The sequence below is a fragment of the Manacus vitellinus genome, unplaced genomic scaffold (genome assembly GCF_001715985.3).
Source record: "Manacus vitellinus isolate BGI_N305 unplaced genomic scaffold, ASM171598v3 scaffold_88_pilon, whole genome shotgun sequence".
NCBI lineage: Eukaryota > Metazoa > Chordata > Aves > Passeriformes > Pipridae > Manacus > Manacus vitellinus.
In genome coordinates this window covers 18,739-32,497 of record NW_021940861.1, presented here as the reverse complement: position 1 = coordinate 32,497, position 13,759 = coordinate 18,739, and the positions used below count along the sequence as shown (strand labels likewise).

The following is a 13,759-nucleotide window of genomic DNA, read 5'->3' as shown; positions in this document are numbered from 1 at the left end:
GGTAAATAAAGCAGCAAAGCCAATCTCTTGCTAGTAATCTCTAGTCCTAGCAGTCCTGACTTCAGAAGTCTCTGAGTCACAGACAAATTCTTCCTCAGGTCTCTTCCCATTAACAATTAACTAGTCCTTCTTGAAATCAAGACTGCTGGCACTGAGACTTAGGAAATAATTCAGAAGAGATGAGCACTTAAGACCATCCTTCCAGGGTGCAAAAATTTACATCAGAGCATCTGAATGCCTATACATCATTAGAGCAAGGCTATCTTGCCTGCAATCTGATTCCCAAAAGAAAAGAAGTCTCTGTTTCAGGAATGGCTTACCAAACAGAAAAAACAATCTTTCCCCTGAGAAAGGCTTTCCCCCCATACAGGTTGTTAATCTTAATATCATCCTCATATTCCTCTACCCTCTTTTTCAAATCCATTTGTACTTTTAGCCTTCATACCATCCTGCAGCACTGAGTTCCCGAACTTAACACAGATGGAATAAGTACTCGTTTTAATCTTCCTGGCTAGTAATTTCATTGCCTCCTCTAGTTTTGTACTATCAGAAATTGCTCTCTGTACTACACTGTTGTGCAATTTCAGAGATTTCTATTATACCTCCCTCAGCAGTCTCCAACCCAAAAAGTACTTGGCAATATAGCTTCTCTTCCTGTGGAAGTTTCCCCAGGCAACTTCACTACTCACTTCCGTGTCTTTTTCAGTGCCACTGCAAACCTGCCTAGTTGTCAGAAGAGCATGCCGTCATCGGAACTGATACACAGCACAGATTCAAACTTCAATATACAGATATTTTATATTTTACTGCCTGCTGCTTTCCCACTATGGTTTTATTTGCCCATTTCACCCCAGACTGAAAACTGAATTCAGTAGTCTCTTGTATTCACTAACCAAACCATTTCCAAAAATATGAACCCAGATGCCAGAACAGTTCTGCGAGGTCTGTCAGCAAACAGTACTGAACACCTCAAAGAGACCCCACTGTATTTGTTAAGTAGAAAAGCCTTAAAGAGTACCTCACTCAAAACTACCAAGAAAAAAAAAAAAAACTCGAACCCTGTAATTTCTACCTACTTCTCCAAGCCTGTAGCCACTGCCTGTCAACATGGTTCAGTTGGCTGTACTAATTGGCACTGCATACACCATCAATTCACTCTTCTTACTTTGAAGTTGTAATTTGTCCCTGTTGGGAGGTAATAAAAGCCAGCACATGGTCAGTCATGGATGGCTCTGGTGACTCAGCTGGTGTGAGGCAGATTGTTAGGACAGTGTATTTGAGCTCAGTGTTTACTGTGCAATGTGTGATACATATCCCAAGCCACATGCCATGAAATATTTTACAGCCCATAACCTTCTCCTGGAAGCTGCTCCCACAGTCTCCCCATTTGCTCAAGCCATAAGACAGTGACACAACCACTCAATCTGCCAACTGAGAAGTATCTTTTCTACCCATCAGCACTCCTGTTCCTGCAACTTGGTGCGCTTCCTGGCACCCTTAGCAGCATCCTCATCCCTCTGTAAAAACAGCTCAGCCCTTCATTTCCTCATCCCCAAGGAGATGGCAGGTCTGTCACTGAGTTGGGCATCCATGGGCATGGCATGGGTATCCATGCCAGGTGGTCATCCGGTACCTACATGTGCCTACACCAGGCTGCCCAACCCAGCACAGTGGTGCTCTAAACTGGAGGGAGTTGTTCCTCTGGAGCTGGAATGATGCTGCTGGGACCACAGCCACCACAGTAGAAAGGCAGTGACACAGCTAACAACTGCCCATCAGCACTACCTCGATTGCTCTGCAGGCTTCAAGTTGCAACCAGCCTTGCAGTGGTGCCCACTGGAAATCTCCAAACAGCTTCTCACAGATGTGGCAAGGGAGGACCCATCTACTGAGGAATATTTTTTCTGATAGCCTCCAGTGAGACTCATCCCAGAATCTGAAGTTCCTCACACCCTACTACCTCAGACCTGGGGAGGTCTGACAATGCTTGACTTTGCTCGTGTTTTAAAGCACATCACAGGTAGGAAGATGAGAACTAGCCATTTAAGTGGGAATATGGTGAAACAACAATCTCGAGTCCTAACCCACCAGAACTAAAAAGGATTGGTTGTCATGGTGTGAATCACAACAGAGACCTCAAAGGAGCTCCCAGAAAGTGGGAAGGAGCTCCCCAGCATCGCTGTAATGCTGGGTTCTCTTCATTTCACCTCCAAGAACATCAGCAGAGCTTTACAGTGCTCCATCAATGATGGAAAGTACTTTTATGTGAAATCCTTTATAAGAAAAAAAGGAGAAAGATGAAAGGAAAATGCAGTTCACAGATACAGAATGCCTTGTTGTAGTCCTACTAATTGGATAAATCTGTCTCTGAATTTTATCTATAGTACTACTATCTCTGGCAGTTTTATTAGACATTTCATTTACCTGGTAGAACTCCAAGCTCCTAGATTTTCACAGAATCTTATACCAATGTAAAAAAACATTCCTAATTTCTGTTAATAGATGTTTTGGAGGTTCCCACTGAAGACATAATGAAAAAATCACTTCACCCCTATTCAGCTGAAATTCAAACCATACAAAGAATTGCAACTTCTCCTGCATTTCATCAGTTTTAAGGATAATCCTGACTGGATGCCAGTTGGTTTTCTCCAGATTAAACTCTCAAAACAAATAATTTACAATTTCTTGATCAGACTCTACTTGAGCTAGCTAGAAAAAGCCTAAAACAAAACCTACAAAAAAACCTAAGCAAAAACCCCCAAGAAATCACTCGTTCCTACTTACAATCACATTTAATGTTATTTTAAAATTAAACATCCAAACTCAGGATTTCATATTAGCCAATTGTTAATAGTTTAACATGTGAGGTCCAGCTGTCATATTCAATTTTTTTTTTGTGGAGTTGTACACCCATGTGCAAACATTCCATAGAACACCAACACACACACTGCAGTGAGAATCTCTTTTATACCAATTTTCTCTCCAGTCTTAACTAGGAAAGTATTTGCAAACTATAGAAGAACAACTTAGAAGCAAAGACATTGCATGTGGTTTAACAAGGAATAACCTTTGGAAAATCATTTAGATGAAGAATCATTTATAGCTTTCCTTAATTGCTATACCCAGTTCACTTTGGAGCTCAGTAGCATTACAGAAGATGAGCAATACCATTATCAGTAAAAAGCTTAACTCTTTTCAAACTCCTTTATTTTGGCTGGAGTTTTCTGCATTTATTTTCCTTCCAGCAGTGCCATTTTTGTAAAAAAAAAAAGGTCTCTAATCTTGAGACCTATATGCTACTAAAGAAGTAGATGAAGAGAGTAGCTCTCTTCTGTGCTTTAACAAAACACTGCCTGAAGACAACTCTGCAACATTAGAACCAATATGGTCTAAATTTGGCTTGGGTTGTAAATCTGAAAAATAACCCACACTTGCAGGAATCAGTTGCCACAACTCCACTGTTAAAGGTACAGAAGTTTTGGTGGCCTGTGTGGTCTCTTTGCTCAGGTTGAACCTGAGCATATACCTGGAACTTGGTTTGGCATTTTCATGAATACCTAGAGAAACATCCCACCCATGGGCTGTCTAGGTGGCCTCCTTCCTTCAGGAGGCATGGGGACACCTTGCATCCTAAAAATAGTGTTCTTGTGACAATGCTAGCAGTTGATCATTATCCACTGTCTTTACCAGGGGGTCCTCCCTTGTCAAATGTTGAAGTTGTATTTGATCTAATAGGAAAGAATAACACCTGGGACAACTGAGTATGCAGCCTCCTCTGCATTCAGCTTCGGGGAGCCCTGGGAAGGGCTGTGGTCAGGGCAAGGTGGTGGGGATAGCTCTAGCAGCCACATCTGGCTACCATCCCTTCCAGGTGCTCCTGCCCTGGACCAGGAACAGGATTGTGGCAGAACAGCTATGCCTGCAACATGTGCCAGCCTCTCTGAAAGCCACCTTCAATGCAGGCTGCAGGCACAGAAATGCCAGCTTACCCATGTGGGGCTGTTACAAACATGAGGACACAGTGAAGCCATAAGATCTTGCTCTCTCTGACTGCTCAGCAGAGGTAGGTGGTCCATACCAAAAAAGCCAACAGACAACCAACCACCACCACTCCCCTGCTCCCAAATGCTGTGTGAACTAAAAAGCCAGGAACAAATCGGATCACTCTATCATTGATTTCTCTAATAAACACAATTTGTTTCCATGCTGCATTACAAGTGCTAAGTCTTGCCACTGCCCTGTATAGCTAAGTTCATTATTATTTTGTTTCACAGATACAGCCAAAGTGATCATTTTCAGAAGCCCTGGATTTTGAGTTGCTGGTTCTTCGGGGATGCCCCACTCAAGGCAGTGAACTACAAATATTCCACAACAAGCACATGCAAAAAAACCCAAACACAAATTATCCAATTTTTGGACTGTAGGTCAGAACTACATGACTGGCTAAAAACACAGGCTGCCTTAGGGAGAGCCCTTTCCCACAGTAAGCACTTTATTAGGAAAGCTTTAGTCAGAAGACTTCAGAAGACACATACTCAAGAACCCAGATAACTTTTCTAAAAGGCAGAAACGTCACTTATGTGTAGATTTCATCTCCTGCTTATCATCATTTCTATCAGCAGAGCACCACTTAGCCACCTCCCTCCAAAAGACACTTTGAGATACATGGTGCAATAAGCATATAAATTATCACTAAAGTATACTCTGTTTCATTGGGGCATTTCAGATTCAAGATGCTGTTTTAATGGGTTGCCTCTCAGGAAACCGCCCTCACCTGCAGTGACACATTGAATACTAAAGACTGGTGTTTAATTGGGGCAGTGCTAGTAAAATTTTGCTTCAGAGGGATTCAATTTAGGTGGTGCCAAGAAATTAAGTGATTTATCAGGTGTTAAATAGTATGTACTTCTAAACTCTGGTCTTCTATCATGCAATCCTACACCCACTGAACTTAATGAGTTTTGCCATTGACTACCAGAAGGATCCTCCTCCTAGTAAACAAGTTAACTAGTAAACATGAAGGCATATACTCTGCACTAACAGGTACTCAGCCTTGGCTAAGGGTAACAGGATTCTGGCTGTGTGATGCTGAACAGTCCTTCATCATGGGAAGTCTTCAGTGGGAGAGGGCTCTTTGCAAAAACAGCATCAATGAAGTATTAGGAGACATAACTCATTAGCTAAAAGTTAAGTAAATCTGGGGAAGCCAGCTAAGATTGAAAGCTCAGACACTCTGCTGATTGTTTGCCCTTTGGCTTTTCTGTTTTTCCTCTCTCTTATTTTAAACGATTACGAAGTACATCCTCCAACCCAAAATGAGCACCCATGAGACAAGTCCTGGAGCTACAGGTTTACTGTGCTGACTCCTGCATACCTGTACCACATACAGGTCAACACAAGAGAAAGTGCCTATATCCCCCAGCGTGCATCTAGAAAAAAAAACCTCCACTGAAACCAGTTGTGAAATCTGAATCACAGTAAGGCTCTGTGCCTTCACTGCTGCCCACAGAAAGCACTCTCAGCTCAAGCATCAGCCAGGTGGCACACAAGGGAGCCTGGGCTCAGAGAAGCCCTGGTCTGGGAGACCTGAAGCAGCCGATCTCCCCCCATATCCCCAGTTTTAGTTTCCCCACGACTCCACACTTGTGCCAGCACAACTGTTCGTATGGTCACATGGTAAATCAAACAAAACAACTCATATCTATAAAAAGGAAAATAAACTGTGTTCTTTGGGACCCTTCCATTTGCCTACTGAATTTTGAGTCTCTGCATGACACCATGGCTATATTCTCAAGGTATAATAATTTCAGGCAAAAAAAGGAGATCCTGATAATTAGAAAGCTCCAGGTGAGGTTTTAAACAGAATTTACCATCAACTGGACCTTAACCACAAAAATCATCAACTGTGTCTAAACTCCTAATCCTGTCTCCTGTTGAGCTTTTGCTCTCATGAAAGCCTTTGCAAAATGTTTACACTCTCCTAGTGCCTCAGTTCTCCCATCTGTGGGAGGAGAGGTGAGGCCGAAAGGATCACTTGCCAATACTGTAATGAGTGCCAACATTGTGGCAGTGTTTACAATAATATAATCAGTTAACTGCTATGGCTCAGGATCAGAGGAACAGGTTTGCTACCAACACAGATATTCCAACAACTGGGGAAAAAAAAGTGTCTGAATATGACAACCATACCAAACACCCCTTCCCAACCCACCGCAGAGTCAAAGCTTCAGACCCTCTCGGACTGGAGACCGACACAACCCCAAAGCCTACCAATTCATGCAGAGAGTATATTGATGCCCTAAGCTATAGCAAACACTTCATTCTCATCTCTGACCCCCAAGGTTTTATTTTTTAAACCCCAGTGATAACTTCTCTCTGCAGCTTTAGACTCTACACACACACTTAACTTCTGTGCTACAACAGCACAGCGGGACTGCTTGCCATCCACCAGGCAAGCACACATCCAAGTGTTGGCAAGGTCTGGATATTAGCACTGTATTTTTCATTTCTCAGAGAAGGAGTCAGTAAGAAGCTGGGACATAAGCAAAGCACTAGCCTTGACTCTTTGCTGAAGCTTTCCATGGTTCATCACCACAGGTATTACGGCATTTACTGCGTGCACCCTTATCCCACACCCAAGGAGGAAGAGGAGAAAAAACCCAAGCAGAAGAACAACAAAACAACACATTCACCAGCACCACTGCTTCCAGTTCACAGGCTCCTAATGAAACTTCCTGACACCCTTGTAGCACAATACTTGCCTACTTTTCAGAACAACACAGCAGCTTAGCAGCGAAGTTGGGGTACAGTGGGGACCTTGCTCCTCTGCCTCAACATTAAGCTCCATGCCACCAACCAGACTGGAACACTGAAAAAACTATCAATTGTACTCATATAATCACACTACCAGTTAAACACCTCCTCTTAAATCCAGCTGCTGAGTACAATCACCTCAAACACTGCTTGGTTGAAAGAAGAGTCAAAAAAACAATGGTAGTTTGAAAAGCTGAAGTGAAAGTTACCCGGAATGGTTTGACTCGTGAAGAAAAGCTTTCATTTGAAGTTCACATTTCTGTCTGAAAAGTTGTACTTTCTGTATTTGAAATCATCAAAATAACCACCAGAGAAGCCAGTAACAGCAGTTTTTGTCCTCTGACAAGATAATTGGAAGGGTCTGCATGGAAACTGCACATAAACAAACTACACATTAAAAAATTAAAGTAAGTTCAGATCATAACGTTTAGAATTAGTCACTTAAAAAAAAAATCAGTTTTCCAATGTCTGTCTAAATGTAATGAAAATTTGGCATTTATTCATTACAAGACTGAAGCAGAAGTTTGCTTGTATCTCTCCTGCTAGGTAGCTGATTCCTTACAATATGATTCTATAATGTACCTTACTGCGGCTAGGGAAGAACCAGCTTTACAGTTCCTGAAATCAACAGTAGAATTTCTCCTGACTTCAGTAAGAGCAGAAGTTAGCCTTGTATTTTCAAAATGACACAGTGAAAAAACAAGGAAATACAACTAATATGACACTACTTTTTCATGACATTCATTTGTGTTCTTCTGTCCAGAGAACACATCCTACCTTCCCATAGGGTTTACTAAAAAAAGACAAGCAGTAGTTATATTTAATTTTATATATATAGGAATTCAATGAGTCAATTGCACACGTTTTGCCTGGATTAGCATTTCACCAATACTGTAATGCGCATACAATACCCCATTATCCAATTTGTGTGTCTGTGCTATGAAAAGTCAAACTAGACTCTAAGCCACGAGACTTCACGGGATACAGGCCTGACTGCATTTAACTCAGCAAGAGAAAATACACCCAGAAGCTTTCAAATTGTGTTCATACCGTATAGAATGCAAGACTCCCCCGAACACACACGGGACAAGCAAACAAAAGAACCTCATGCTGAATAAGTGTTTATGCTAGGCTCTTCTCCTTAAGAGAGAGTCTGGAAATCACCTCTTCCTTCCAGAGTGGGAGAGACAACCACGAAAGATCTCTTACTTGGGCAGAATTAGTCAGGAGCAGAAGGTAGACCCCTGGCTTGCAATAAGGCAAAGTGTCTCCTAAACAAAACACAAAACTGAGGGGCAAAGGAGAGAGGAAAGCACTGTTTCTAATGGGCTGCTAGATAGGAAGGGTCTGGACAAAAATGGAAACTCAGTTTTGCTTCCATTGTATCAGCTTCATGCTACCTCCACTTTAAACAAGAAACTTCACGGGGTAACCTCCTTTTCAACAGGCCACGGCACGGAGAAACACATTCCCCAGTCCCTGGTAGAGAGGGCCGGGCTGCGCAGTCCTAGCTCCCCTACCTGCCGGCCGGCAAGCGATGACAGTAATTGCAGAGCCTAAAAATAAATCATACTAATGCGGATATAAAAAAATTAAAATAAAAAACAAAACAAAACAAAAACAAACAAAAAACAAACAAACAAACAAACAAAAACAAAAACAAAAAAAAAAAAAAAAAAAAAAAAAAAAAAAAAAAAAAAAAAAAAAAAAAAAAAAAAAAAACAAAACCAAAAAACCCCCACAAACCTACAACTCACTGCTGGTGGAAGCAGCAGCAGCTGCATCTCCCGGACGACAGAAAACTTTCTACGAAGTTGCTGGCGGGAACGGCGGGTAGCTGGCCCCGGGGGAGGCCGGGCCGGGCTCTGGGGCTCCCTTTAAAGCTCCCTGCCGTGAAGAACCACGCCACCACAACCGGTCGCGACTGCCGTGTCCCCTGGGGCTCGGCAGGAGCCACTGACAGCCCCGGGAGCCCCGTTCCCCCGCCCGCTGCGGGAGCCAGCGCGGGGAGCGCCCTGCTCCACGCTGCCGCACCCCGCGAACGCGGTGGGAGGCGCGACCTCCCGGGACCGCACTTCGCGCGGCGTAAAACGGGAGAGAGAAAAACAGTTATTTTCATCAAAATAACCCTGGGCAAAACACAGCGAAATCCACCGCCCCGAGGCGCCGGCGGACGCGACCCGCGCTGACAGGGGCCGGACAGAGGGACGGGGCTTTACCTTGATGCAACACTGAGCAGAAGCGTCGGACATCTCTCAGGAGGGACTCTGCGGAGCCCGGCAGGGCAGGCGCAGACGGGCAGACGGGAAGTTCCCGGGCTTTCCCCACTTTACGCTCCTCTGTCCGCCGGCGGCGCGGCCCCACCCGGCCGCGTCCCTCAAGGGGAAGTACCGCAGGCAGCGCGCCAGGGGCGGCGCGGTCGCTGGGGGCTGGGGGGGTCACCCCCGCCGGTCCCGGTGCCGGGTCCGCTCCTCGATCCGCCGCGCAGCCGCCCCCCCCGCACGCCGACGCCTCCGCGCGCGCACTGCCTCTGCGCGCTCTCTGCCGGCGCGGCTCCGCGTGAGAGGCATGGGGCGGGGATGAGGGAGGGGCGCGGAAGGTGGGCGGATGGGGGCGCGGCCCCGATCCTCGCCGGTGTTTTCCTCCTGAAAAGAGAGAAACCGAAGCGGCAGCGGGGGCCGGGCGTTATCGCCCCGCCCCGCGCCAACCGCTCATTGATCGGAGTTTCGGGGCCGAAACTGACGTGGGTTCCGCGGCACCGCCGCCGCCCCTTAAAGGGGCCGCGCCGCGGGAACGGCCGTGGCCCGGCGGGACGGGCCAGGGCGCGCCGGCGGCGTTACCGGTGCCGCGCGGAGGAGGCGGGAGCGCGGCTCGCTTTGGCGGCCCGTAAAATAAAAAATCGCACCAAGAGCGCCGGCCAAAGCGAGGGGAGGCTGGAAGGCCGCAGTCGGGGTCGCGTCGCTTTATACAAAGTGCCCGTTTGGCTCCACGCGGTGCCGCCACCCCCGCGAGAGCTCGCGTAGGGCCTTTAAGCACCGCCCGCTGGTGCCGGGGCGGGCAGTGGATGTGGCCATGGGCGGACCCGCGGCAGCACAACGAGCCTTGTTTCGCCGCCAGGGCCGCCGCTTTAAGAGCCCCGGCCAGGAAATGCGGCGCGGGTCACGGCGGGGCACGGGAAGTCCGCGGAGGCGCCGCCACTCTGTTTCCCCAGCCCTGCGCTCGGCCCGGGCCCGCGGCGCTGCCCGCGTTCAGACCCCGGCGCGGTCGCACCGGCTCAGGGTTTCGGGGAGGTGGTGTATCACCCGCCGCGTGTGGGACACGTAGGAGCGTGTGTGATTTCCAGCCGTGTCGGTGTTAACGCTGTTTTCCATCACCCTCTGGCTTCTGGACAGTGCAGCCCCAGCCCTCGTGACGAGAGTGAAAAGGGTGGGGGGAAAGGTGAAAAATACCTCGGCCATATCTTCGTCTAAATCTCTCTGTGATTTTACAGGCAGTTTTTGGTGTCCTGGCTGGTTTTTGGATGTACCCCCTGTATTGCAAGTCCCGAACGTGCCTGGGAGCAGATGACTGCTTTGTACCCATCGCACTGCGAGGCAGAACTGCCTCGGGAGTCTGCTGTAAGGATGCTGTGCATTGGGATAGAACAGGCTCCTATTAAGTGATTTGGCGCTACTGAAAATAGCAAACGAGAAGGAATCCAGCCTCGGTATTTCAAAGCAAACTTTAGCTCACATTACAAGACGCCTGCTTAAGCGTGGCATGCTGGCATCAAATGCAGTGCTGCTTCACCTGCGTGACCAAGAGGCGAGACTGCTGAGGCCTCCCAGTAGGCACCCCTTAGTCCATTTTGCAAATCAGGACCAACTCCTTGTAGTCTCTTACACCTTCATTTTGGCCAGTCCCTGAAAATGAGGAAGAGGGAGCAACCAATGACCCTTTTTTAACATAGGACCAACTCAGTAATGAAGGATTCATATTCGCGTGTCTTCCCTCATTGTGGCTGAACGACTGGAGAAGAGCTGTTGCTATTGAGAATCATAGAATCATCAAGGTTGGAAGAAACTTCTGAGATCATCCAGTCCCATAATCAACCTAGCACTAGTGGGTTAGAGTAAATCACATCACCCAGTGCCAGATCGAGACACCTTTGAACACCTTCAGGAATTGTGACTCTACCTCTCCCTGAGCAGTCCTGATGGCTGACCACCCTAACAGTGAAAAAATTTTTTCTGTTACCCAATCTGAATCAGCCCTGTCTCAGTTTAAGGCCATTTCCTCTAGTCCTCTCACTGTAGGTATGGTAGAGGAGACTGGCCGCCACCTTACTATAGCCTCCCTTGATGTTGTAGAGAGCAATGAGGAGGACCTCTGGAGCCTCCTCTTCCCAAGACTACAAACACAGCTCCCTCACCCATTCCTCATAAGACATGTTTTCTACACCCTTCTAGGCCCTTCTCTGGACATGCTTTAGCACCTCAATGTCCTTTTTAAAGTGAGGGGCCCAAAAGTCAAGGTGCAACCTCACCAATGCCAAGTACAGGGGTACAATATAATGTCTGTCTTTCTCCCCTCTTATCCTTTCTGCTTCATCACCATGACATTTTGCCTTTTTACTTGCACGATTACCACTATTTTGCCTTTTTACTTGCACGATTACCACTATGAAGGGCTGAGTTACTATTCTCTGTCTCATGGCAAGTTGGGAGTTTTTGTGATTCCTTATGCTAATATAGAAATTCAAGGCAGAAAAGTCCTGTTAGGTCATCTACTCTGCTCCCCTGCTGAGAGAGGATTTACAAGTGCATAATTGCTCTTTCATTTTAAATGCCTCAGGTGATGGGGCTTCCACCACTTTTGGAGTCTGCTTCACAGTCCAGAACGTCCCATGGTCAGGAAGATATTTAGCTTATATTTTCATTTGTTCAGTTTCAGCCAATTACTCCTGGTTATAAGCATGTTTTATACTTCCCTAAACAGTTGTACTCCTCTCTGGCTGTTTGTGTCTTACACACAGATATGGCTATTTTCCTGGCCATTGCTATTCTTTATCTCCTTTCATTAACCAGTCCCTGCAGCCACTTTACTATTGGTCTTCTTTGATCCCATTCAATTGCTCATCAGTTCCTCAGCCTATGGATGCCCACATTTAGGGCCTTATCCTCTGTGAATGGAGCCAAAACCCCATCATAGTTTCATTTGTCTCAAAGTTGCCTCAAAGGTTGTACAAAATTTGTCACCTGACATTGCTCTGAATCTGATCTTTTCCTGTTATTCCCCAATGTTCCCTCTTGCAGTGCAACTGCAATCTATTTTTCATTTTTCTGCCTGGAGTTTCAGCATCTGTTCCTTCCCTCTCAGGTCACTGATAGCTGCTGTTCCTCACAGTTTGTTTAATGGCCCTTACAAATACAGACCTTGATCCCTCTCCGCAGACCTCTCAACCAGTATGGATGGTTGCGAGTATCTGTCCAAGACCACAACCTGTTCTAGAGCAATTGTCTTCCAGCTCTTTCTGTTCTTTGTGTTTTTCCACTACTCCACTAAATGTGAATGCAAAGGATGATAACTAGAAAAGGTAGGGAGAGAAATGGTGAATGTGTAGAGAAGGCCACAGGTATGAGTGTGGCACCTCTTTAGCCAGAAGTCAATCCCATTGAAGCTGCTGCAAGAAAGCTGGGAAGGAAATGTGGCTGGGCAAAACACACACCACACCATCCTGTGGTCTGTCCTTACCCACAGAAGCTATGCCTTAACCATACTAGCTACATGCTAGACAGGGACTGAAGAACATCTTTGAACACTTCGAACAAGGAGGACCAAACTCTTTGTAATGTGTTAGCTTTTCTGCTTGGTTCTGCCTTATTTCTCTGGCCTGATTTCTTCCAGTCTCTCTCAATTCCATCTCTTGAGACCTGACATTATGGTCCTGGCTGCTGCTCTGTGCAGAAAAAAAACACTGCCAAATCTCCAGGTGTGCAGCATGCCCATGGTTGCAGGACTGTGGTTCTGAAAAAGTAAGAGGAAAACTTCTCCAGCTCCCCTTTAGATCTGCGCAGCGCGGAAAGGAAGTCTATTATCTCTTGAACAGGCTCCCAGTTAGTTTCCTTCACTCTCACCTAGAAACTACTGCTTAGCTTATATCCATGGAGGAACCATTAGTTAAAGGCAGGATTTACAATCCAACAAAGCCACCTGTCATCAACACCCTATCCAGAATTCTAACTTTTTGTTCGGGGAACTTTTTACAACTTAGTGTGGCAAAAGGTACCATGGCCTTGGGGCTCTCCCAGGAAGGGAGGGTGAGTGGCATGCTGGGGGACAGCAGCAGGATGAGAAAACCAATAGACTGGAGTATGTTCCTTCTCCTCATAGTGACCTGAAAAATCTGGCTTTAGATGCTTGTATTTTCTGGTCTAAAGTTTGTCTCTGAAAACAGAGTGAACCCTGAAATAAAAGAGGCAAACCACCCCTTCATTGGGACTTGTAATTTTCTGTCCACAGCAGTGCACCATACCAGCTTCCACTGAGTCTCTGCCAGTTGGGCCTCTTTTACAGCCATAGGACTCCCAGCATCTTTCTACATGTACTTACTCAACAACTAGGCTAGGGGTTTTTTTCATATGTCCATAAAGGATGTTGAAGCCTTTTTCCCAAAGGGTTTAGATGCTTGGGTCCATATGAAAACCAAGGTTTTCATTCCTTCTTTTGTGTACCTGTTTTCTGGTTTCAGCAGCGTGCAGCAATATCTCAGATGTTTGCAGTAATCATTGACTTTTATTAAGGAGACTTTGTTCATAGTAATATTTTTTCTTTTCTCTTTTTATTTGCAAACCACTCATTAGTTTCCAGTGCCCCATTATCATTAACTCATCCTACTGTTTCTCCGCTGTTGTCTTTTCCTTCCCTTTATCTTTCTCTAGCACAACTTCACTGACTCATTTAGTGC

General features: G+C 46.0%; 1 protein-coding gene across 2 annotated transcripts in view; it reads right to left on the bottom strand.

The window, feature by feature from the left end:
* The window catches only part of ETV6 (ETS variant 6), a 137,233-nt gene extending 128,073 nt beyond the window's left edge, over window positions 1-9,160 (bottom strand). Inside the window, exon 1 of one of the 2 annotated variants that reach the window (XM_029965016.1) lies at window positions 9,033-9,160. In XM_029965016.1, the coding sequence (XP_029820876.1) occupies window positions 9,033-9,065 (33 nt within the window). In that variant the 5' untranslated portion in view covers window positions 9,066-9,160. The remainder of the gene's footprint in view (window positions 1-9,032) is intronic. The other variant, XM_029965017.1, reaches the window with a different exon arrangement.
* Window positions 9,161-13,759: the final 4,599 nt, after the last annotated feature.